At 31.6% G+C, this 24342-nt stretch overlaps 4 protein-coding genes across 4 annotated transcripts; 1 reads left to right on the top strand and 3 right to left on the bottom strand.

The window, feature by feature from the left end:
* Nucleotides 1–6: 6 nt before the first annotated feature.
* LOC132696532 (caveolin-2-like) lies at nt 7–2291 on the bottom strand. The gene is made up of 3 exons (XM_060661408.1): nt 2187–2291; nt 262–441; nt 7–204 (listed from the first exon to the last, which is right to left on the bottom strand). The coding sequence occupies exons 1-3, from the start codon at nt 2256–2258 to the stop codon at nt 7–9; spliced, it is 450 nt and encodes a 149-aa protein (XP_060517391.1). The 5' UTR covers nt 2259–2291.
* Nucleotides 2292–3957: 1666 nt separating this feature from the next.
* On the top strand, nt 3958–6531 carry LOC132696998 (uncharacterized). The gene is made up of 3 exons (XM_060662225.1): nt 3958–4079; nt 4264–4564; nt 6187–6531. The coding sequence occupies exons 1-3, from the start codon at nt 4055–4057 to the stop codon at nt 6350–6352; spliced, it is 492 nt and encodes a 163-aa protein (XP_060518208.1). The 5' UTR covers nt 3958–4054; the 3' UTR covers nt 6353–6531.
* Nucleotides 6532–10303: 3772 nt separating this feature from the next.
* On the bottom strand, nt 10304–22864 carry LOC132697143 (mucin-2-like). The gene is made up of 13 exons (XM_060662436.1): nt 22606–22864; nt 22171–22203; nt 21324–21518; nt 20363–20404; nt 20062–20256; nt 19544–19591; nt 19414–19461; nt 18836–18877; nt 18571–18735; nt 12555–12740; nt 12278–12460; nt 11053–11244; nt 10304–10904 (listed from the first exon to the last, which is right to left on the bottom strand). The coding sequence occupies exons 1-13, from the start codon at nt 22643–22645 to the stop codon at nt 10528–10530; spliced, it is 1746 nt and encodes a 581-aa protein (XP_060518419.1). The 5' UTR covers nt 22646–22864; the 3' UTR covers nt 10304–10527.
* Nucleotides 12040–13530, bottom strand: LOC132697265 (peritrophin-1). The gene is made up of 4 exons (XM_060662611.1): nt 13452–13530; nt 12814–12910; nt 12555–12740; nt 12040–12460 (listed from the first exon to the last, which is right to left on the bottom strand). Exons 1-4 carry the CDS (start codon nt 13506–13508, stop codon nt 12267–12269), a joined length of 534 nt encoding a protein of 177 aa, XP_060518594.1. The 5' UTR covers nt 13509–13530; the 3' UTR covers nt 12040–12266.
* Nucleotides 22865–24342: the final 1478 nt, after the last annotated feature.

The raw sequence follows: 24342 nt of genomic DNA, 5'->3' as shown, positions 1-24342 counted from the left end.
ATTTTATTAAACAATTAAGAACTCAACATTTTCTTCTTTTTCATCCGACATCACGCTAGTCCTTACCCTTATCTGCGATAATACGTAACCGCACGCTTCTGCGCATGGGATGACGATTCCGTTTGTCACGCCCTTTACAAAATTCCTTGTAGCACCACAAGAGATCTTCCATAACCTCAAGCACGGGTTAAGACACCAAATATACTAGAAAACATTTGATATTTTTAGTTTGATATTTGAACTATGGCAGCGAAATTTCACCTGGAACGAAATGCAAGCGAAACACGCACCCATGATACAAGATACCACGGGAGCGCACAAAACAGTAAAACATATATAGACAACATTTCTGGATAATTTGAAACAGTGCTGGCTGACGCTCCAGGCACATTCCGGACTTCTGATAGACCCTGGCTCTCCAAAGATATCACTCCAAGATACCTGAAATGCTCTTATAATGAGAACAATAATTGGCAAAATTTTGGCCAACTCTTGTTGGTGCATCTCATATATAGTGTGAGTTTTGATCGATGTTTCAGATTTAAAAATCCATTGCTCGAGAAAACCGAATCTAAGGAAAAAAGCGTAAAGAAAAACTTTTACATAATTACCATAGTCATAATATATCGCGTCCGATTTATTACAGAATTTTGCATTCCGGTGTTATAACACATATTAAGGGTTTTTTCTGAAACCCTAGTTAGAAATAATTCCAAGAAAAACGAATTCACTAACGATATTAACACCACTTACATAAATTCTAAAAAATGAACGTCGTATGCTGATTATCTATTTCATACCTTATCCCTACAGTTTCTATAGAAACCAAATATTTAGGTTGTTTATTAACATTATTTTTCTTTTGATCGTATTTAGGTCTAGTGTTAAGAAGGTATAGTTATTTTCAATAGTATTTATAAAAAGTATTTTAACAAAAAGTCATTAAAACTGTATATAATTTTAATTATAAATTATTTTTTAATTTAGTTTAATTTAAATTATCAGTTGCGATTTCGTAGGTAGTTAAATGCTAAATAATTAAAAGTCAAAATGTTTTCTTCTCTTACTTTATTTTTTACGCTTTGCAATCAATAAGGTTTGATTTAGAAAAACGGACTAAATTCTTTATTTTTTTTTTTAAATATCAAGTAAGACATGCAATTTTTGAGAAGCCTAAATCAAGCTTACAGAATTGCAAAACTTTATTTAACGAACTCTGTCTGTAAGTTTAATAATTTCCGACTTTCGTTCACTAAACATCGACAAAACTTACCCTGTTTATTTGGTTTTCCAAACACTTAAAGTAAATCCCTCCCGTTTTCCGATATATACAATAAAACGAAAAGTGATATTTTGTGTACATTCCAGCAATCGATTCATTTGCGCAAAATTAAAGCATTTTTTTATTACCATCCATTGTTATGAACGCCATACTAAATCATCGTAATATTAAATCAAATACAAAAATCCAGTGACATTTACAGTGGGTGTTAAGAAAAAGACACAGACAACATAAGCTCGTTTACATTAAAATCGCTTATTTTAAATTTACTGAATGAAATCTAAAGCATAATTTTTTTTCGGTTTTTGCCAAATTGATATTGTTAAATTTTAAAAGAGTTCGTTTCAACTTAAAATTTTGGAGTACTTTGAAAGGGAGCGTTAGAATTTGTTCGTATTATAACATAAATACCCACTTACCTTCACAGATATAAAGTGTGCTACTTTTTTGTCTTATTTCCACCCTCAATTTAGGTTTCGGGTTAAGTAAAAAGTTAAGGGATCTAACCCATTTTTTTGGAATTATCTTTTATTTTTACCGAGAATTAGGTGGATTTGAGAAAAGTATATGGCTTTCTTAAGTTACTTACGAATAGAATCTTAAAATTTAACATTTTCAATTATTTACTACTTAGGGGTATATCACAGAAGAACTGTATTTTGTTATGGTCGTTCTATGCCTTATAACTTATCACTAATAAAAATTTAAATAGCATTAAAACTAAATGTTAATGCCATAATGCCGAACTTAGTAGTTTTGTATCGTTGCAATAAATAAATTAATATAACACCCGTCCTTGGTAAAGAAGATGCCGCGTATGACCAATGTCAGTGTTTAAGCTGTTCCAACTGACTTCGTATAGCCCATAATGGCTGTGAAAAAATCAATAATTGAAACGTATTACCTGTATATGCTGGCTAAGATTACGAGGATCTCGATCCTCTAAGTCAACGATTTCGCTCTCCGACTTCGACATGGCGATCGTATTGCAGTTGTTTTTGGTAGTAGGTTAATAGGCATACTGGAAACACTTTCAGAATATTCACCCCCAGGAGGTCGAACTCATTAAACCTCACGCGAACACCCGGCAAAAATCGAATCAAATTCAACAAGTTTTTTCTGCGCCGGCTTGAGTGGAGCACTTATTTGCATATTCGTACAATAACATTTCCATGTAGACCGCAAAGTAAATAAAATAAAACTAATTTTTTAAAGTTTTCTTTTGCCGATAATGTTGCTGTTGCTACTATAAATCGATTATTTGAATGATCTGGAGTAGATTTTTCTAAGGTTTTTATTTTTAATGTCACTTCTACGAAAATATTGGGTTATTGCACGATTTGTAGGTACGCCCCGCCCGAGCCTTTATTGTTGGAGATACCAAGTTGATATTTTCTAAACACACCTTCAAAAACTTAATCTCACGAAATTTTGAAAGATCTACGCAGTTAATAGCATCATCCTATTTTAATTTTAAAATTAAAATGCATAATGAAACATACTTTTTCTATGTTCATTATTATTTTGGAAAACAGCAATAATACAAATACAAAGTCAACTAAAGCAGAATAACCTAAAAAAATTGTAAACACATCCTGAATTCATAGTCATCAAATTACTGGACATTTCGTATGGCTCAAAAACAACAGGAACATGACTACTGATCCGCGACTCCTACATATTACATATTTTTCAAATTATGAGTAAACAGTTAGAGACCCAAAATTCACTTATGGGATGAATTAGGATTGTACAGAGATGGGCATAAACCATCTTGCAGTTTGGGAATGAATCAGTACAGTTTTCTTTAAATCGCTCTTTAAAAGCTTCATAATCGTGTAACTCTTGTAAAGAAAACTTGACTCCGATTTTTATCATTTCGATCGAAATTATGTACACATGCATTGTTTTCAAGACTGCCAGGTGACTTGGGCCCACCTCGATATATCACATCATCAAACTTTACTAAATTCTGCGTCAACCAAAAGAATCGATAGGTTTTTAAAGTACCCTATCGAGGAAGAAGCAGAAATGGCATCGTTTCCTTGAATGTGAGAAAATAAAAGAAATTTGAACTTCCATAGTGTCTATTGCAGATAATTACACAACTTAGATCGCTGTTTATTACCCGTTATTTTACACTTGATGATGGACAGTAATCCATCTGATCAAAACAGACTAGAAATTAATTTGTCGTTTATCAAACATATATACTATTATCATTGATAGAAACAGAATTACTTTATTTATTTATTTTATTTATTTATTATAATATATAGAGTGATTAATTAATGTAACTCGTTAAGGTGATAAACTGTCCAAACGAAACCAAGTAGTTATTTATTTAAGTCTTTTTTTAAATACAAACTAAATTACTCTTAAAAACATTCTAAATTTTATGAAATAAGACTAGTATATTAGTATTACTAATTTGATCTTTCCAATTACAAATTAATTTTCTTTTAACGGAAAACCAAATGACAATTACTATTTGTTTAATAAATAATTATCACAATATGGAAAGTGTTTAGTACCGGCCTGTGAAACCATATTATTTAGCAAAACAGAATTGTGACAAAAGCAACAAAATATTTTTAAACGTCTACAATCCCACTACAATGGAGAGCGCGGAAATAATCAGAATCGTCACTGATATTAAATCGATTATAATGAACTGTGAATAACTTGGATCGTAAACATAATGATCGTAATCTTACTGAGACTATGTCGGTCCATATTTATAGTCTCCTCGTTGCAGTATACTAAATTAAAATGTCCCTCTTTGTTGCCAACATACGTAAGTTAAGTTTTTATTCATTGCGGTAGCTGCTTTACGTATTTTTTCATTATCTACTTACTGACAGAAAAAAAAAATCCTTTTCTTTCAGTTGATTCTAGTGAAATTCATATTACATTCGTAATGCAGTATATATCATTTTTACAGGTAATCATGTGATATTTCATAATATTTATTCTCCCAGTGTTGATATTCGTGGCAAATGCAAAAGGCTTTGTAGTGTCACAAGAAGATCCAGTACTGCCCGTACAGGAAATCGATCCAGCCAATCCCAATTACATTATTAGAACATTGCCAAACAATGAAGTCGATATTATCGGGTGTCCCAGGCACACCTACTTCGACAGAAATACCCTAACTTGCCAGATCTTCGAAACCTACGCTGCGAAAAAAAATTCGTGGGACCAAGATCCAAAGTCATCGCTGTGCAAAGATGGAAACGGTTTCCCACAACTGGGAATTTTCCCGAATCCCAACGATTGCGGGTAATAACATGTCAAAATATGTTACGCATTTGCTTTAATGCTTCGAATTTGCATTAATTTACTGCTCTACGTACAGTTACTAGAGGTATAGAGGCCCTCCTATGACGATAATAGCGGAACTTGAGAAGCAAATATGAAATAAATTTTTGAGAAGGTGCATTCGACATGTGCTTGCGCGAGATTTAAAATCTTGTTTATAACCAATTGCATTGCGTTATTCAATATATCCACTGACAATTCACGGCAGTACTTTCTCAAAATCAGCAAAGTGTAAGTAGTTAAAAAGAAAATAGCCCAGAATGCAAGCAAGTTTTTTCCGTGGCTCTATCACATGGAGCAACTTGTTCAGTCCATAATTTCTAAATTTAAAGCTGCCAATATTATTCACAAACCAAAACTCTAACGTAGATGATAAGACCAAAATTTGGAAATTATAATAATAACTTAATCCGAAGAAAATAGTTCTCAATATTGCCTTCCCTATTGCAAAATTTTTATTTCATTGCTAGCCTCGGTCTTGAGTTGCGAACTTGCTGTGTGCACTATTTATACACATTACTAATTTCGAAGAGAGTGTCAACAGTATTACTTTTTGCGCTAGTGCTAAAATTGCTTTGCCATTTCGTTAAACACAGAAGTGGAGAATATTTTATTTTAAAACTGTTAAATTTAATTCGGTCGTATAAAAAATATTACGCAAAAATTCGACTTGTATTGTACAATAGGTCATTGATATTTGTGACATGAAAAAATTCGTTTGAAATAGATTCTGATTATTACATTATCATGCTCTTCGCGGCTACTGTTTGGAACTGCCAAAGTTCAGAGATCTCTGGGATTCCAATTTCCTCCAAGGAGTGATTAAATTGTGATCCTGGTTTCAAGGTTTTCTATGGAACTATGTCGTATATATCTTTTGTTAATCTTAAAAACAGATTTTTTTAACGAATTAATGATATTTCTATCGAAACGTAATAATCGGAAACTCAGTAGTCTCAAATTTAATTTTCCAAATCACTGGAAATTTTTATCAAGTTATCAACCAACAGTGAGATTTCGTCAATTCCACTTGAGATAAAACCGTTTGTTTGTGTGCCAGATAAAACATTTGTTCGTAAAACGTCATAAACCCATCAGACTACTTTGGTTTAAGCACAGCGTGGACCAAATCCGACATTTTCAAAGGACAACTCTTATTTTTAAAAGACAGACGAAAAGTAATGCCGGTATCCAGAAATCAAATTTTATAAAATCATTTTGATAACAACTCCAGGTGTAGATCTGCAATAGTTTTAGTTATAGGATGTTTTGTGAAAACGACACGTTTTTATTTCCACGAACTCCAAAGGACCCTAATCAATAGTTTAATTTTCCCAAAAAAGTCGTTTTTTATAAATGACACCCTGTATATTGTTAAATAAGTAGAAAGGGCGAACTAAACTAAACAAATAAAATAGCACCCATAATACTTTAGAACTTTAATCAAGAAGACTTTGGTAGTTGTTATGATTTTGACTGTAAAAACGTTAGATTGTTAGTTTAAGATTGAAAATAGATTTCCAAATCGATGGAAAATAAAAATACCAAATACTGTTATCATTTTCAAGTTTTTTTGTTAACAGGTCCTTTTTGCAATGTGGACCGGGAACGTGGAACATAATGAAATGTGCGCCGGGAACCATGTTCAACAAACAAACCTTAAGGTGCGACTATCCATATCAAGCATGCTGTTGTGAATTTCTCCCCGAAGACGATACCAAACTGGTCGGGCCGGAAAACCTCAGTTGAGACAAAACTGTCGAAATAAAGTGAAAACATTGTTGAACTTATCTTGCATAAAAAATATTTTGGCGATACAACTTTATTGATGATTACTTGATGAAAATCCATTTAACACACTTAAATTAAAACCCAAAATGTTCAGAGTTTCACAGTTATTATAACAAACATGACAATATTTTTACATCTATATAATTATATATATATATATATATATATATATATATATATATATATATATATATATATATATATATATATATATATATATATATATATATATATATATATATATATATATATATATATTAGATTCTTAATTCCGGTGTAAGATTATAAATTTAAATTTAATAACGCATTTGAATTCAATTGGTCATTAAGTAATAGATTCGAATATCTCATTTTGTTGATCTTTATAGCTTCCAATAAATTCAGTTTTTTTCTTTTTCATTATGTAAAATGTCAAAATTATCGTCAAACTTATGTATTTCTGATTTTAAATGAATGGCATAGTTAGAATCCGAAGTTTTATTTTTATACGTTCTTTTATGTTCGTTAATGCGTATCTTAAATGTTCAATCTGTTTGTCAGATATAAATTTTGGAACATGATCCACATTTCAACCTGTACACTCCGGATTTTTGAGATTTCTTTAGTAGTAAATAGATGACGTTTTTGTTTATTTCACTGGAACGGGTAGACAACTGTAGTCCTTTTTGAATCATATTAACTCAATACACAACAGTATAAAATTTACCATGGGGACGGAACTAGATAACTCTTCAAACTTTCTGGACTTCACTATAACTAGATTAGAGAACAAATTAAATTTTTCTATTTAGCATAAACTCTGACACATGGCTGAATTTTATTCTTTTATCCACTGACTTCTTAAGATAGCACTTCCACAGAAAAAGTTGAAAAAGAATTAAGTACGAATAGAAAAAATATCGAACAATGGTTATGAACCCACTTCGAGAGATGAGATTATAACTAAAAAGCAGTTTGAAATAACTCTTTATCTATCCCATATTAAACACCGAACCCTATAAAACAATAAAATATATAGGAGAACCTAGCAAGAAAATTTTGAAACATCTATCTAAATTTGGTCCTAAGACTTTTATATCGGACAAACAGGTAGAATATTTAACGAACATTGAAGAGCGTATAAAAATGGAAGTTCGGATTCTAACTATTAGATTCATTTAACATTAACAAGTTTGTAGCTAATTTTGATATTTTTTCATAATGAATCAAAAAGCAAACAACTAAATTTGTTGGAAGCTATGGAGATTAACAAAATGAGATATTGGAATCCATTACTTAATGACCAATTTTAATTAAAATGCGTCTCCCTTATTCAATTCGAATTTATAACCCTACACCTATAATTAACCTGTTTACATATATAGATATCGGAATATTGTCATGCACGGCTGGCCGAAACAGCTGTCATAAACTAATAAAGAACTGTGAAAATCTGAACATTTTTTGTTCTAATTTAATTGTTTTATTTCTGTTATTTGTGTTGCCTTAATAAAACAAAAATATAATTTTTAAAAATCGGTAATATTTAGGATCAAAAATAAGATTCGAATCGTTAAGTATACAATTAATGCGTGGACACTTTCTCTTCGTATTTATAACGAATTTCGCATTGTGAACTTCTGACTAAAGAAAATAATAACAGTAAATAATCAATTTTCTTTAGCTGCTCCCTTTTAACCGCTAGCAAATTTCCCAACACTTCTTGTGCTCCCAATTTTAGTATATGCAAAATTATGAACTTAATAAACGAGTGAGATAAATAATTTACCAACCGTGTTGCATACTATACTTTTTCTACTACCGCCACGAAAAAATTACAATTTAACAAATTAAAAATAACAGACTATCGGCTTACTAAATTCCATACCTTTCAAACCAAACATTTACTAGTTGCCATTCAACCTATTCGTTTATCGTTCCGATCGGTTCTGCTATTCTTGTCCCTTTTTAACTGTGTACGGTAAACAGAGAGAAATGTATTTTTCTGTTCCCTTCTGTAAAATACCTAATTACCCACCGATCTAGCGTGCGAAAAGCGTCACTTTACCACGTCAGCTTCCTTTCCCACGAATCCGAGCCACTTCGGATATTTCTGGGATTTTACCGCACGGATCTGGGGGCAATCAGATGTTTTCGGAGATATTTCCGCTTTGAATTTTGACGTTTGTCAATTCTGACGGTTATGTCAGTGAATGTATTCGTGTTGTTTTGCGAAAATATGCCCAAAAACTAACGTTCGAGGAAAAATATAGTATGCAACAAGTTCGGTAATCATTTTAAGTCACTCGTTTATTAAACACTCGCTCTGCTCGTGTCAAATAAACTCGTGAGTCAAATGCCGTTTACCGCACGTTGCATAATATACTATTATTTAACTTTTAGAATTGATCATTAAGTAGTTTATTTAAAGAAGAAAACTGTAAATGGAAGAAAAATCATCCAATTATAAAGCTTTTAAGACGATTAAATTTTTATATCGTATAAGCAAGAAAAAGCAGGTCCTAACCTTCAATTTTGTTTTGATTGTGCTGATGAGACATGGGTATTTGAAAATGATACAGCTGGTCTTGGCAAGATATTAATACAAAAAGTGTAAAAACCACTAGTATTCATGCAAACGGTATGTAAAATTTCTGTGGGAAACTTAAATCATAAATTATAAATGTCACTTTACTTACCGACAAGTCCACTAGATTTTAATTGTAGCTTATAGAACGTAGTATTTAAATTGTCTGATATATTGCATACAATTGTTCTGTGTATTAGTTTGAGGGTACACTTTTGCAAAAAAACACGAAAACATTCACTGATATTACCGTCAGAACGAGTGACCTGTAGTATATTATGCAACAAGTGCAGTAAATGACATTTGACTCACGAGTTCATTTGATAGGACCGGAGCGAGTATTTAATAAACGAATGACTTAAAAAGTTTCAAATTCAAGGCGTGTGATATATCTCCGAAGATATCCGATTGCTCCCAAACCCGTTCGGTAAAATCCCGAAAATGTCCCCAGTGTCTCGGATCCGTGGGAAACGAAACTGACGTGGTAAAGTGGCGCTTCCCGCACGCTAGATGAGTGGGTAAATAGGTATTTTACAAACGGGAGTAGAAAAAAGCTATAGGTGGCTATGAACGGGGAGTGTAGTAGTAATGCGTCATTTTGTCGTGTACTCAGAGGGGGTACATACTCATTTTTCCAGTTTGTGTGTGTTTTATGATGTGTATTATTGAATAATGTGCTTTGAATTTAATTAAAGTGATTGCTTCACTAAGCACCGCATGTAAGTTTTTTAGTTCAACGAACTGCGCACTACCTAATACATCGATACTTTTTCAAAATTCCATAACCCCAACATTTAAGCTGCAAGTACTCACCGACAAATACTCTCCTGTTATTGACAGTCTTGTACACTCAAATCAATGAGCGTTGTACCTCGTTTCCCCTGCAGTTGTCTTACAGTAAATTTAAATATCAACTTGTTATTTCTGCTAATAAACGAATGTATTTACGTTGAAAGCGCACAAAATACGAATATTTTGCACGGTGAATTCAGCTATTGAGCCACGCTGCATATAGCGTTTCTGGTCAGTAGCGAAAAAGAAAAATATAAATTAAAACTTCGAAAGCCTGCTATACAATAACGGCAACAGTTTACATTATTATGCTACATTGTTAAACAACCAAAACAGAGTTAATGATTAAGCCTGTACGTATAAAAAAGATATTTTTGAATGTTGGTAGTAGTTAAATGGATTGTATTATTAAGGATACTTTGATTACACAAAAATTCAGCGCCCATCGATATTGAAGTAGAGACCGTGTGTCACCACAATGACTCAAAGGTTTGTAGGATTTCAATAAGAAACTAAGTCATGATTTTGTTAATGTGTATGTATAAATGTAATGTGTGATCTTTTCTACTTAAATATGTTTAAAAATTCTTTACCAGTCATAATCTTCGAAGCTAAAAAATTATACATTGCGACATTTACACTATCTCTATCCCTACTTACTTCTACTTCATAAAGATAAATAAATTACGTATGTATAACTGAGAATTTCTCCCAGAAAACAATTGTAGAATATGTCATATACAACAATTTGAAAACACATCTGCACAATCTTAAGTCACAGTATTATTCGTCTGTTTCCGCAACGTACAAATTCTGTTTTTAGACATCTACTATTCTCCGAGTCCCAATTAAAATCTTTTATACACACGAAATGATAAACCTTGCCATTAATACATTCGTAAAATCTGGAACAGTTCTCAAAGTCTGGAAAGTAACTGATTCCATCCGATGCACATTCTGGAGAGCGTTTAAGTAAACTGGTGCAATTAACATCTTGATTAAAACTACACCCAATGATCTCTGGATCCCATACCTGACCTGAAGGGCAGCTTCGATGGCTGCTTTGGCCATTCAGGCATTCATAAAATTTATTGCAATCATCCGGATCAGGAAAGAAGACCACTTTATTTGGTGGACATTCCGGATATGGTGCTTTGAAACAAAAGAGATCAATTAGTATTAGAAAAGTAATACGCTTACATTTTGCTTCAAATGATTGACCAAAGTTTTATATTAAGTTCATCCGGTTCAGATTGATATTCACTTAAAGAAAATATAAATAATATAGAATTGTAGATACCTGCTGTTGTTGACGATGTTGTGGATGTTGGTGTGGACGTTGTCGATGATGTTGTGGATGTTGATGTTGACGTGGTCGACGATGTTGTGGATGTTGTTGTTGACGTTGTGGATGATGTCGTGGATGTTGATGTTGTAGACGCCGTTGTCGATGTCGTAGATGTCGTAGTCGACGTTGTTTGTTGTGTATTACCTAACAGCAAGGACGCTCATTTACAGAAATCATGGTTACCCAAATGAGAGATAGTTGAGGCTAGTTAAACGCATAGAAAGAAAATATCTTACCTAGTGTAAAGTAAATATTTAGAATCAGCCAAATTTTGCAAATGAAAATCATTTCTGAAAAATGTCTAGACTAAATAACGCACGCAACCTTTGTAGTCACACCGATAAATCAAATGCACTTATAATTAGATTATCTGTTTGCACTTTTTAAATTATATTTTTCGAGAACCATTAGGAGTGGGAAATGTACTTTGCGTGGACCAGGATGATTTTATCGTTAACACTTTTATTGTCATGTTGTTACGAATATAATAAACATTATAGGGTATCCAAAATCCCATACACAAAGAGAACACAAGACTTCTAAAGACGCAAAAGGATGTTGAAAACCAAAATGTTAAAAAGGACATTGTGCATTTTTTTTCAAAAAAACTTTCATAGGATTCTTACTCAGTTTCACTTAAGCTGCGAGGAAGCCAACAGGCAACAATATTTATCTATTTTAAAAGTGATTTTTGAGCAAGTAACTTTACCAAATTTCACTTTTTTAAAAAGTTTTTTGTAACAAAAAAATATTTTACTCGCCATATAATAAACCGTGACTTATTTATCTATTTCTAGGTTTGAATTTATGGGTTTGTCTCAGAAATTTCTTATAAAAAACTGCAAATTTCCAGTGTAGGTGCAAAGAAATACTCGCACCTCAAAAAAACGAAGGATTTGAAGTAAGGGTAAAAGCCATTTGGAAAACTAGGAGCTGTTTGAAAAAGCAAACTTTATTGATTAAAATAAAAAAAATGTGCCAAACCAGTTAGCTATTTAGATACCTTGAATAAAGAATACGAAAAACTACCTACTACTAACTACTGACTACTACTGGCTGATTAGATTATTTTAAATTAAAATAAAAGTTCAATTGACCATTAGTATTATTACACATTATTTTATATTTTAAACCAAATAGTTCAATAAAAAATTAGTGGTGTAAACTTATGACATGCTGGGTCTCAGTCCACAATCTACGTTTTCCGTAATAAGACATTCTTCATGATCCGTGCTCCAACTTAACTGATCTGGACAAGTGAGGTGTCCAGTTTTTCCATTAATACATATGTAAAATCCGGAACAGTCTTCAAGATCCGGAAAGTAACTTACTCCCTCCGATGGACAATTGGGATAATGCTCTACAAAAGAATCAACAATTATTAGTAAAAATTTCATAACCAATATTTTTATTTATTCTATTATATTAACAACGCTGTTTCTGTATTATATTACCTTTTGGTCTACTGCCACAATTAACTTCATGGCTAAAATTACAGGCAACAAACTCTGGGTCCCAGGACTGGCCATCTGGACAGCGATGTTTACTGATTTGGCCATTGACGCATTCGTAAAATGAGGAACAGTCCTGCGGGTCCGGATAGAACTCCACTTTATTTGACGTACAGGTTGGGGAGGATGCTTAGTATGATATGGAAAAGTGGTTATTAAATTCCCCATTAAAATAAAATACATACGTCAGTTCATAGAATACCTGGGGTTGTTGAAATTGTAGTTGCTGATGTTGTTGTCATTTGCCGTGTTGGTGTTAACGTTTGGGTTGTCCATATCGTTGTGAGTATTTCTGAATCCTAAATAAATATAAATATGGATACGATAGGATAAGAAATAAATGCTTTTGGATTGGGAAGGAAATGAGCCGATGAAAAGCAAACTAGTCTAAATTATTTCTTTCAAAAGAACGTCAATATCACTTTGCGCATTCTCTAAAACGGGATCGATTGTAACTCTCAGAAAATTTTGTAAATGAAGCATTGCATAGCAATATCTCGCAGTGTTATTATATTTTTTCGTTATACGATTTCAGAAGTCTCTTAGAGAAATGATTTAGTCCATATTCTGTTAGTAAAGTAAAAATAATTTAAATCAATAATTTTATATTGTTTTTGGAATTATAGCAAATTAGAGCTTATATTTTTGATAAAAAAAATATTACTTGAACTATTACCATATATTAATAAAACAGAACTATTTTTTTATTTTGTAAAGCGCGGTTAAGTTAAGGAAAATCTATGTAAAATTTAGTATCAAATTGACAATGTTGGTGGGAATTAGTTTAAACGATTTAAACAATGATATACTTATATAAATATTTTTAAATTACTAACCTACCTCTCCACCGACGAAGCAGATAAGTGAAATATAAAAAATATTATGGAAATGATACATGGCGATACTTGCGATGCACTAAACAATGCACTCTATAACTGTAGTTTTATACCGAGCATCTATTAGGCATGGCGCTTATCTATTTCAAAATCATGAGAAAAGATAATGCTCCCCTAATTTTCAATCTTGTTAATGTCACCTTACTATCTGACCCGTACTCAGGTATTTTATTTCAGTTTTTTGATAAAGAACACTTTATTAAATAAAGTATGCAACAACTGCTGTTTTTAATGTGCTGCTTCCAAAAATGCTCTAAGATTTTTTCTATCGGCTCTAATTTTTGAGATACAAGTTAATTGATATTGGTTCTAATAAAGGACAAAATGTAATATTCAAAATAGAAAGAAAGTTCTTACTTGAATTTTGTTATATTGAGCCAAATATGCACCTGAGATTGTCTATAACCAAATCTTCCTATACTTGCTTTACCGGCACTACCAATTTTTTTAAAAATTAAATGCGAGATAGGTATTACATACGCTAAATGGATTTTGTGTGAAATTTGTCACGAATTCGAAAATGGATTAAAAAAATGGTATTTCATTAAAAAAAAAAAGTCGGTATAGACCTCTTTTTTTTTGACCCACCCAGTATATATTTTGTTTACTGAAAAACATGCGCAAAAAAAATTCGCAGTCTACTGTATACTTATACCAAAACTAAAATTAAAATGTATTCACAATTGCATTTACGTGCATATGCGTGGATTCTAAAGTCATCCACAAAACATCTCATCATTGCCTTATCTATGTAAAACATTTCACAATTTTTAATAAACACAGTGATTATCAGTAAAAATGTGTTTTCCTATAAACAACTTGAATGTTCGATTCCAAGTGCGTTAAAAAGGTTGGTAAATTTTAATGTTGGTTAAATTAACAAATTCATTAGTCAACTTTTTAAGTTTTCAATAACGAGTACCGACACAGAAGATAAAAATAGCCTTTTACAGTTCCTAGAAAAATGATCTATTAAAAAAAGCTGAAAACTATAGAAAAATGTTGATTAATAACATTTTTTATTGAAGAGTTTGGCGACTTAAATTGCGGGGAGTTGCTTTGTTAAGTTATGCTTTAATCGCTCAGCAATTTTTGTAAGTTAAATTAAATTAAATGAAATTAAATTAATACGGCAGGTCATAGCTTAATTATTGTAAATGATTTTTTTTCAAAGGACACCTTAAAAAAATTGAACTAAATATATTTTTTTAAACGACAATCCTAGTATTTGTTAAAATTTTGTAAATACCTACTAATAAAATAAAAAATGCGACTTAAAAAGGTGTTATTACCACTAACATGAGTCAATAGCATATTCTGCAGCAAGTGTAGTAAACGGCAATTGAGAAACGAGCGGAGCAAGTGCTTAATAAACGAGTGTCTTAAAAAGTTTACCAAACGTGTTACATCCTGTACTTTTTCTATGATCATTCGTTTCTGGGTATATTTTCACTAACATGGCCGTCAGAATTGACAAACGTCAAAATTCGAGCCGTTGGCAATATCTCTGAAAACATCCGATTGCTCCCAAACCCGTGTGGTAATATTCTGGAAATGTCCAAAGTGGCTCGCATCCATAGGAAACGAGACTGATGTTGTGAAATGACACATTCCGAGTGTCAGATTAGTGTATAATTGGATATTTTAGATGCATTTTTATTCAGAATGTTTTTTTCTACTCCCTACCCTAAATTATCTAATTATCCACTTATCAAACGTGCGCAAGGAGTTACTTTTAATATGCCAGCTTCGGACGCGTCCGGTACTTTGGCCACTGGTTTGAGAGCGATTTGAGGGTTTCGGTAATTTTAAGTTACTTAGGATATTTTGACATTTGTCGGTACTAACAGTCACGTCACACGTCACCCATTCAATGTATTACGCTGTTTTGCAAAAATTTAACCAAAGACTAATGCTCATACAAAAAGTATAGTATGCATCCCGGCTGAAATGGCGTTTATCAAATTTGTTCCATAATATATCATTCTTAGTTTGTAATGGCCATTACACATTACAAAATTGGAAATTAATATTTGCTCTGGTTTAATAGTTGATGTGTCAACACAGACATGTTATCGACAAAATCTGGATAATTGTCAAATTAATATTGTCAAATTAATATTTGCTCTGGTTTAATAGTTGATGTAACAACACAGACATGTTGTCGACAAAATGTGGATAATTGTCAAATTAATATTTGCTCTGGTTTAATAGTTGATGTATCAACACAGACATGTTATCGACAAAATGCGGATAATTGTCAATAAGCATTTTTTAACTATTTGCTTAATCATACATACTACGCGAGTATATAAGCATACATATTTCTTAAAGTAATTATTGTAACATACAGGTTTAACAGAATGTTCTTTCGGATATGGAAGTTAAAAGGGATTTGTTATTACATTTTTATATTTAAAATAAAACAGAAACATATCACGTGGAGTTAACAAAATACATTTTCGAGTAACATAATTTTTTTATTTCGCAATCACTTGTGAATTGCTTATCTATCCATCCATCAAGCAGAAACTTACTTGTGGAGATTAAATGCACTACATACTTATCCCTCAAATTTTTAATAAACTAAACATATATAAATATAACAACCCACAACAATGTTACATCACAAAACTAAACAAAATTATTTGAAAATGTCCCGAATTGTAACTCTAATGTGGCTGGCTCTTTTCTTCGGTGCCTATTTGGGTTAGTACTTACGGTAGGATAAGAAAAAATAGTATGGATCATTTATTTATAATTTCAGCTGCGAGTATATGCAGTGAAGGCGAAAATGGAACATACAAAGCCGACGCAACTAATTGCACGAGATTTTACGAATGCTCCAACGGGGACGCCACCCTATTCGAGTGTGAACCCGGTACAGTTTGGAATCAAACCGCACTTTCCTGTCAGTGGCCAGTAAATACAACATGTATTTGTTGTTAATGCACTTTTATTTGCGATGAATGACTTTTATGACTTAATAAAATAACTATTATAGCTGGATTTTTTTGTAGCATTTTGGCCAAGTTTACAGAATATATAAGTGGCCTCACTTTCCCTATACTCTACCTAGTTTCTTAATGCTTAATAGAATAATAGAATGAGAGGTTTCCGTATTTCAGTTTTTAAGACTTACACACCGTCAATCGTTACAACTTTGCATACGATAGAAAGAGGAATTTGGGGAATGAAATTAATGTCACAGCTGCGTTACAACATATGGTTTATTAGACCAATAAATATAATAATAATTATACGTGATTATAATTATAGAATAATTCAGATTTTAATTATACTTTTTTTAATTATTATTATTTTTTTTAATTATTAATTTATTATTAATTATTAATTTTTTAATTATAGATGAATTGAATAGAATAATTAGAGTCCAGAGTTCAATAAAGGTGGCATTATCCATGAGTAAAACAACATCAAACATGTCTTCATGATAATCCATAGTCTCCAGTGAGTTTTGATTGAGATGTTAGGAAGCCACCACCTACAAAGTTATTTTTGCTACCGATGTGAGTTATTATGAATCTTTAATCTGTTCGCGACGGTGCTTTTATTCCAGCCGGCCATCTTTCTATGAAGGCTTGACTCCCGCTTGTTAAATCTTACCGTGTTTTACGAATCGCATATCGTTCATTTACAAAGGTTTGTATAGATAATAGATTTTTGTTTTCCCTTCAAAATTGTCTGACTGCTGAAAAAACTAGATATTTACGTTTTTAAATCCATTGCACTGAGTATTATACTCAGTCTTATCTTTCTGATAGAAAGAAAACGGGTTTTTGCAATAGTGAAAAAACATTTGAAACATTAAACCCGAATCAGTGGTTTACAGCCAATCACCTAAAATTAAACGTAGTTAAAGCTCAGTCGTTAATGTTTTCATCAAATTTAAATTTTTCGGAAGGGAAATCTGAGGAATTATTGTGTGTGGTCCTAGATGATATGACCCCCCATTTACCACTTGATCATAAAAAATTAATCTATATATATTTTTTATAACTACTTATGATGTAAAATTGACCCCTCAAACGATTTTTTCAAATTTTGATTTTAACAACATTTTTTTATAATAAAAATTTTAAGCACTTTTAATTAAAAAAATAAGTTAATTAATTAAATAAACTTATGAAGTTTTCAGCATCCATGGTCAAATATATTATCGACTTAAAATTATTTGTTTATTTTCGTATTGTTATCTAACTTTTAAATTAACACATGCTTTACACATTTAAGTTTAAGATTTTTTAAGAAATTTCATTGCTAGTCATTAGTTTAAACAAAATGAATTTATTTATGACAGCGCGCCGGGCGCCGCGGAAGCGCCGCACTGCCGAGCGTATTGAACTGCATTAAAGGTTTTCTCAGTGAAAAATTAATATAATAATACAAAATATTATTATAAAACAAATTTTATTTTTATTTGTGTTATTTTATTATTATTAATGATTATCAATAAAATTTTATTTTTTTTAACATTGTTATAAAGAATACTATGATTTTTTTAATTATTTTTACCAAACAGAGTAAATTTAGAGAAAAATAATCAACTTTAAGTCGGCTAGCAAATGCACTATGGTTCCTGTTAAACTTTCCGCATTTAAACTTTGGTGTAGTAGCAGATATCCCAGTACGGAGAGGCGAATCTGGGAGACTTTCTATATCAATATTCAATAACACTTTGTATATGTTTTTATACTATCACTATTTTACTATCATTTTATTTGTATCGTCGACAACAATTTCTTTTTTCTAGTCCCCTAAATGTTAAAAAGTTATCTAATTACATTAAAGACACCTGTTTATATCATTGATCTAATTGTCTGCTTACCAGGTGTTTTGAAAGTTTCTCAAAATTAAAAAAAAATCTCACAAAATTCTTGTGCTTGAAATAACTGTACTGGGGTAGTTAAAAGTGCAATGACAGAGTTTTTGAATAATTTAATTGGAATAGAAAACTAAAAATTCTACTATTTTTTGAATGAAAACCTTTTATATTTTATAGTTTCTTAACATTTGGAATATATGTTTCATAACTTCTCAGCACTGAACATTTGCTGCATTGTCACACGATAAGATACTTTCATTCCAGTAGGTTCCGCTGGGACAATGTTGGGCAATACCTTTTCCGCCATTACATTCGTAAAATATTGTGCAGTCGTTGGGATCTTCAACAAAAGTGCCGTCCGGTTTATTTTGACAAACTGAATCTAAAAAAAAGAAAACATTTTTGACGTGTAAAGGTCGACGAATAGATGCAAAATACAATTTATGTATACATTTGCGAAAAATAAAAGTGTTAATTGTTACCTGCTGGAGATGCCGTTGTGCTCCGGCTGGTTGTAGGTGATGCTAGAAAGAAAGATAATGAAATTTTCGGAGGTTAGGTATGACGGAAAGCGCTGTATCTACAAATTGCTTTATTATTATCATTATATCATTAAATTCCCAGACAATGATTAAACAACAAAAATGCCAATTTATCGTATTTAAAGAAGATCTGTACAAAATAAACAGATTTAATTACTTCGTTTCCAAGATACGTGATGGCAAATAAAAAGAAAAAGACAATTTATTTCACTGTTGGCCTTATATTAGGATATTAGGATACGTGTTATAATTTTGTACACGCCTTATATATTTTATCTTATAGCCATGGTCAATATTTAAATTAATGAAACCAATTAGAGTAAAGAAGAACAGAATTGAAAATATTTTTAAAAATGCTTTGGAAGCAAATTATTAAACATACCATTTTTATAAAATGAAAATTTTTTCACATTTGGTTCTGGTATTCGCTGAATATGAAGAATGTTTATCTAGCACAAAATTTTTAAAAAATGTAGATACGCCACATTATGTTAGGAGCTCTCGTAAAAAAGTTTTACCCGATGATGTCGATGATGACGGTTGATTTGTACTGGACTTGGTTACCGCTAAAATAATAAAAAAACTAGCTTTAGATTTAACAAATTCAAATTAACAAGTACTACTCTATGTTTCTATTGTATAACGTACCAGTTGTTGTCGATGATGTTGATTGACTTGTACTGGATTTGGTTGCCGCTAAAATTATAATATACTTGTCAAAATTATACCTAAAAACCTCCCAGTGAATTTTGAAAGACTTGCAAGATATCAACCATTTTTTAATACGCGCATTGAATTTGCAACAAATATCAGTAGCAGAAATTGTAATCAAAATTCATGATCCTGTGTTTAAAAAAGGCCAAAAAGTTGCTATGGATAAAGTATCTGCTTTACTAAAAATAGCTTGATATAGTTTTAAATGCTTCTTAAATATCTCTGCAACACATATCAATACTCACCACCACACGAAAACATCAGCTTAAAAGTACCAGGAACTCAAATTATCGAGTGTGAAGTATTATAGATACAATTGAAAAGGTAATGTAGTTTGTCAAGAGAGACAGAGAAATATTAAAATTATGGAGCTCTCTCCAAATTTACTGAGGGTTTTTAAGGTCAAATTTAAATACACTGTACATTTGAATACGACGATAAAGATAACTTACATCCGCCGCAATTCACATTTTCCAAATAGTCACAGTTATCGCTAACGGTATTCCAGTACAAGTCGGGAGGACAATCCATAAGATATTTGTTTCCCTCGTAACATTCATAGTATTGGGAACAGTTGTTCGGATTTGGATAGAAAGTTACATTGTGGGATGGATATGGGCACAACGGGTCAGGTGCCCAAGATCCTTCTAAAATTCAAAATTATCAAGGTTATATGAAATATGTTTATAGAAAATATAATTAAAGAAATGTTGCCACTGGAAGTGGATTTTGGATAATGAAAAACACAATTACCAGTTGTCGGTGTTGTACTCTTCCCAGTTGTGGCCGTTTGAGCTAAAATCAGATTGAGCTTGTTATACCTATACTCGTCGCACATAAATTAGAAGTACAGCAAAATTGCACATATGGCAATCGGAACTTTATAAGATGTCTTAATTATTGTGAAATGTTAATACAGCATGGTTTTCCAGGTTCAATGTCATGTAAAGAGCAAAAATGTTCATGAATTTTAATGCTATTTTCTATTTGTTTGTTGAAAGCATCAAATGGCATTTTTTGCTCCAAAATATTTTACTTTTTTTAAGTAGCATCCGCATCATCTTTAAAAGAAAAAATCAGACCTCCAAAACTAAAAATTATTTCCGAAATTCGATGTCAATTATTTTTTTATGTAAAACTCTGAAGTTAGCCCATAATTATGTTCAATTATCAGAATGCGAAAATTAAATGAGTCTAATATAAATTTCACAATCAGTGATTTGCTAAGCGTTGGAAGCAGTTCGTTACTATGTTTGTTTCTTCATTTCTTCATTTCTCACAGCCGAGAAATGTATTAATGATGTCATTTAATCTAAAAGCTCTTATTAATACACATTATTTTCTAAAACATGCATTATACAAAGCTCTACCTACACAGGTGCTTTATTAAAATTTGGTTTTGATAATTCATTAATAGACATTTACAATACCAGTTTAATTAATTAATACCTGATATTAATTTTTGAATACCCTCTTAGAGTAACAAAATTAGCACGTGTACGGAAATGCAGTTTTTTGGAAGACCTCTGAGGCTATACCGAATATACAAAATAAAATTATTTCTTAAATTCGGTGTTACTTTTAGTCTTTATTACCTTTTAAATAATTGAAAATACAAACTTTGATTATAATTTTTATTTAAAAATAAATACCGAACTTCAAGCAATCAAAATGAAACACGCCATATGTGTGATTACGAGCAGATTTAACTTACCCCTTGTACAATCGACATATTCCAAATAGTCGCAGGAATCACTAACGGTATTCCAGTACAAGTCTGGAGGACATTCCATGCTATATTTGTTTCCCTCGTAACACTCGAAGTAGTGGGCGCAATTATTAGGATCTGGATAGAAGGTTACATTGTGTGAAGGATATGGACAGAGGGGATCAGGGGTTCGTATTGTTTCTGAAATCATACAAAATGTGTCTGTACAGCTCCATTCAAAAAATGTAAGGCAAAGAAAGGTTTAACTCTGATTAAAATCAATTTAAGGAAAAAAAAGAAAGGAATTTGTCAAATCAGAGTTAAACCTTTCTTTGCCTTACATTTTTTGAATGGAGCTGTACAGACAAATTTTGTATGATTTCAGAAACAATACGATCAGGGGTTCGTATTGTTTCTGAAATCATACAAAATGTGTCTGTACAGCTCCATTCAAAAAATGTAAGGCTAAACCTTTAACTCTGATTTGACAAATTCCTTTCTTTTTTTTTTCCTTAAATTGATTTTAATGAGTTGAAAATTGACGTCTTAACCTTGCTTTTTATTGATTTTTATTTAAATAATTCAATAATCATTATGTGAAATAACGATTTGTGCGTGTCTATGAGTTTGGAATTCGAAATTGACGCACATAGAATGTGGTTATAAATAATGTTAATAGCAAAAGCGATTTTTGTAGAAATGATGCAGATGAATATTAGGTTATTGAAATCTATCAAAAAGGAGTCCAGAAAGTTCCACGTAATGTTTCTTTTTTTTTACTTTACAATCCAATTTATTTCATCTTATTATCAAAATTACCTAAATTTCACTTCATATTGAAAATTATGCTTACCTTCGGAGGATTCCAATGAACTTACCGCCGCTGCTGAAAAAGAATGAATAATATATTAATTATAATATAATAAACTTTATTGTTTATGATAAATAATACTGTACCAAATATAAAGATGTAAGAAAATTTGCGTATAAAATATATGCGCATAATATATGCTATATTATCATTTCATATGCAGGGTCGGTTATAAAAATGTGTCATAGTATGATATTTAGCAGCTGTATACAAAAGAGCGAACAAAAATAACAGTAGCCATTACATAGAAAAAAATCGCATTCCTTACTAACAAAAAAAAAGACATAATCAAACAAATAAAGATTAATGTGGAACCATTAAAGCGTAACAATGAAGTTAAGCAGGTAAGTGAAAGAATCCTGTGTGCGGTAGACGTGAATTATATACTACTCATTTGTTTTCACTAATAGTACTTACCGATAAATATACCCAAAAATGTTGACATGTAAAACTTCATTTTAAGCGCGTTCAATCTGTTTAGCAAGAATAATTATGGCAGAGTTAAATATATTTGATTATATACGATTATATATACATGTGTTTATCTGATAGCATTGAACAAAAATATTTGCAAATAAATGGCTATCAGAGTTCGATAAATCAGATTGGCGGTCACTACTTCCTTTGGACAATAAACAGCATTCACGATTTAAATTCAACCTTCTGGAGACTGTTTATAGGAGTAGTTTTTAAAACGCCCGCAGGAGGGAAAAAATCCTAGAACGATAATAAATTTCAAGAAAAATATGTATTTAATCTTTGATATCCGAAACCTCGGACATTTCACGTTATTTCTGTCATTTCGTGATTGATTGATTCGATTTCACTGAAATCGGGCAATTTTTAAGTGTTTTTTCATTCAAATACCTATCGTTTGTCGTGGTTGTTTGGTGTTATTTGTTACGATTACCCAATCAATAATATCCGGAAAAAATGTGCTACAGCTATCAAACATCCTGTCACTGCACTGTGTGAAATAAATAAATCAGGAATTCAACATTACAATAACAAAGTTTATTGTCGCAAAATGTCATAATAGCAAACATTGCTTGTTCTAAGCTGCTTTCAATTTGATGGCAAAAAAGTTGACATTCTCCTTAATTTGCTAATTATTGTACTTAATAAAAATGAAAAAATATCGAGTAACTTATAAGTAACTATTTTTTATTACTAGTGTTATAAGTGGGATTAAAAAATATCGAGAAAAATACTAAGCATATTTGTGTTGACAAAAATTTCCACAGGTACCTCCTTAAGTTTTGCATTGCAGCAAACTCTTCATATGAAAACAGCTATACGCAAGTAGAACATCCTCTTCCTGCTATTTTAAACTCTGAAAAGACACTGCCATATAACTTTTGTCAAGAAAGCCGAATCAAAAAATTAAAACTAGAACTATACCGTCAACATCTTTCCTATACATATTATATCTAATAGATTTGGATGTTTTTTTTTTAATAGTATATTATGCAACAAGTGCGGTAAACGGCGGTGCGGAGTGAGTGTTTAATAAACGAGTGAGTTAAAAAGTTTACCGAACGTGTTGCATACTTATACTTTTTCTACGACCTTAATTTTTGGGTACATTTTCGCAAACCAACACGAATACATTCACTGACATGACTGTCAGAATTGACAAACGTCAAAAGTCAAAACGTGGGAAATATCTCCGAAAACATCCGATTGCTTCCAAATCCGTGAGGTAAAATCTCGGAAATATCCGAAGTGGCTCGGCTCCATAGGAAACGAAACTCACGTGGTAAAGTGACTCTTCCCGCACGCTGGATCGGTGGGTAATTAGGTATTTTACAGACGAGAGTAGAAAAGGAAATTAGGGTTTACATAATTAGACTTGGCAGAGAAAGCATCACAGAATCCTGGACAACAGGTAATTCACATTCTTTGGTATTTTATACACACCTACGCTTTTGGTAGTTGCACCCTCTAGCGGCTTCTGCCCAAACATAACCAAAATACGAAATAATGGATAATTGATTTCTACACCATATTTAGACTGCGCCACCAAATACAGATTTCTAATAGAAACAAATCTGCTTTCTTTTGGTAATTATGTATGCTAAATGTGTAGTCCGACAAATACGGTGACTATCAGCAATAATCCAAAATTAATCCGTCACATAGACAGTAAAAATG

This window comes from Cylas formicarius, unplaced genomic scaffold (assembly GCF_029955315.1).
Source record: "Cylas formicarius isolate icCylForm1 unplaced genomic scaffold, icCylForm1.1 PGA_scaffold_1__22_contigs__length_36826433, whole genome shotgun sequence".
Taxonomy (NCBI): Eukaryota; Metazoa; Arthropoda; class Insecta; order Coleoptera; family Brentidae; genus Cylas; species Cylas formicarius.
The sequence above is the reverse complement of the archived record's forward strand: the minus strand, read 5'-3'. Positions and strand labels throughout refer to the sequence as shown.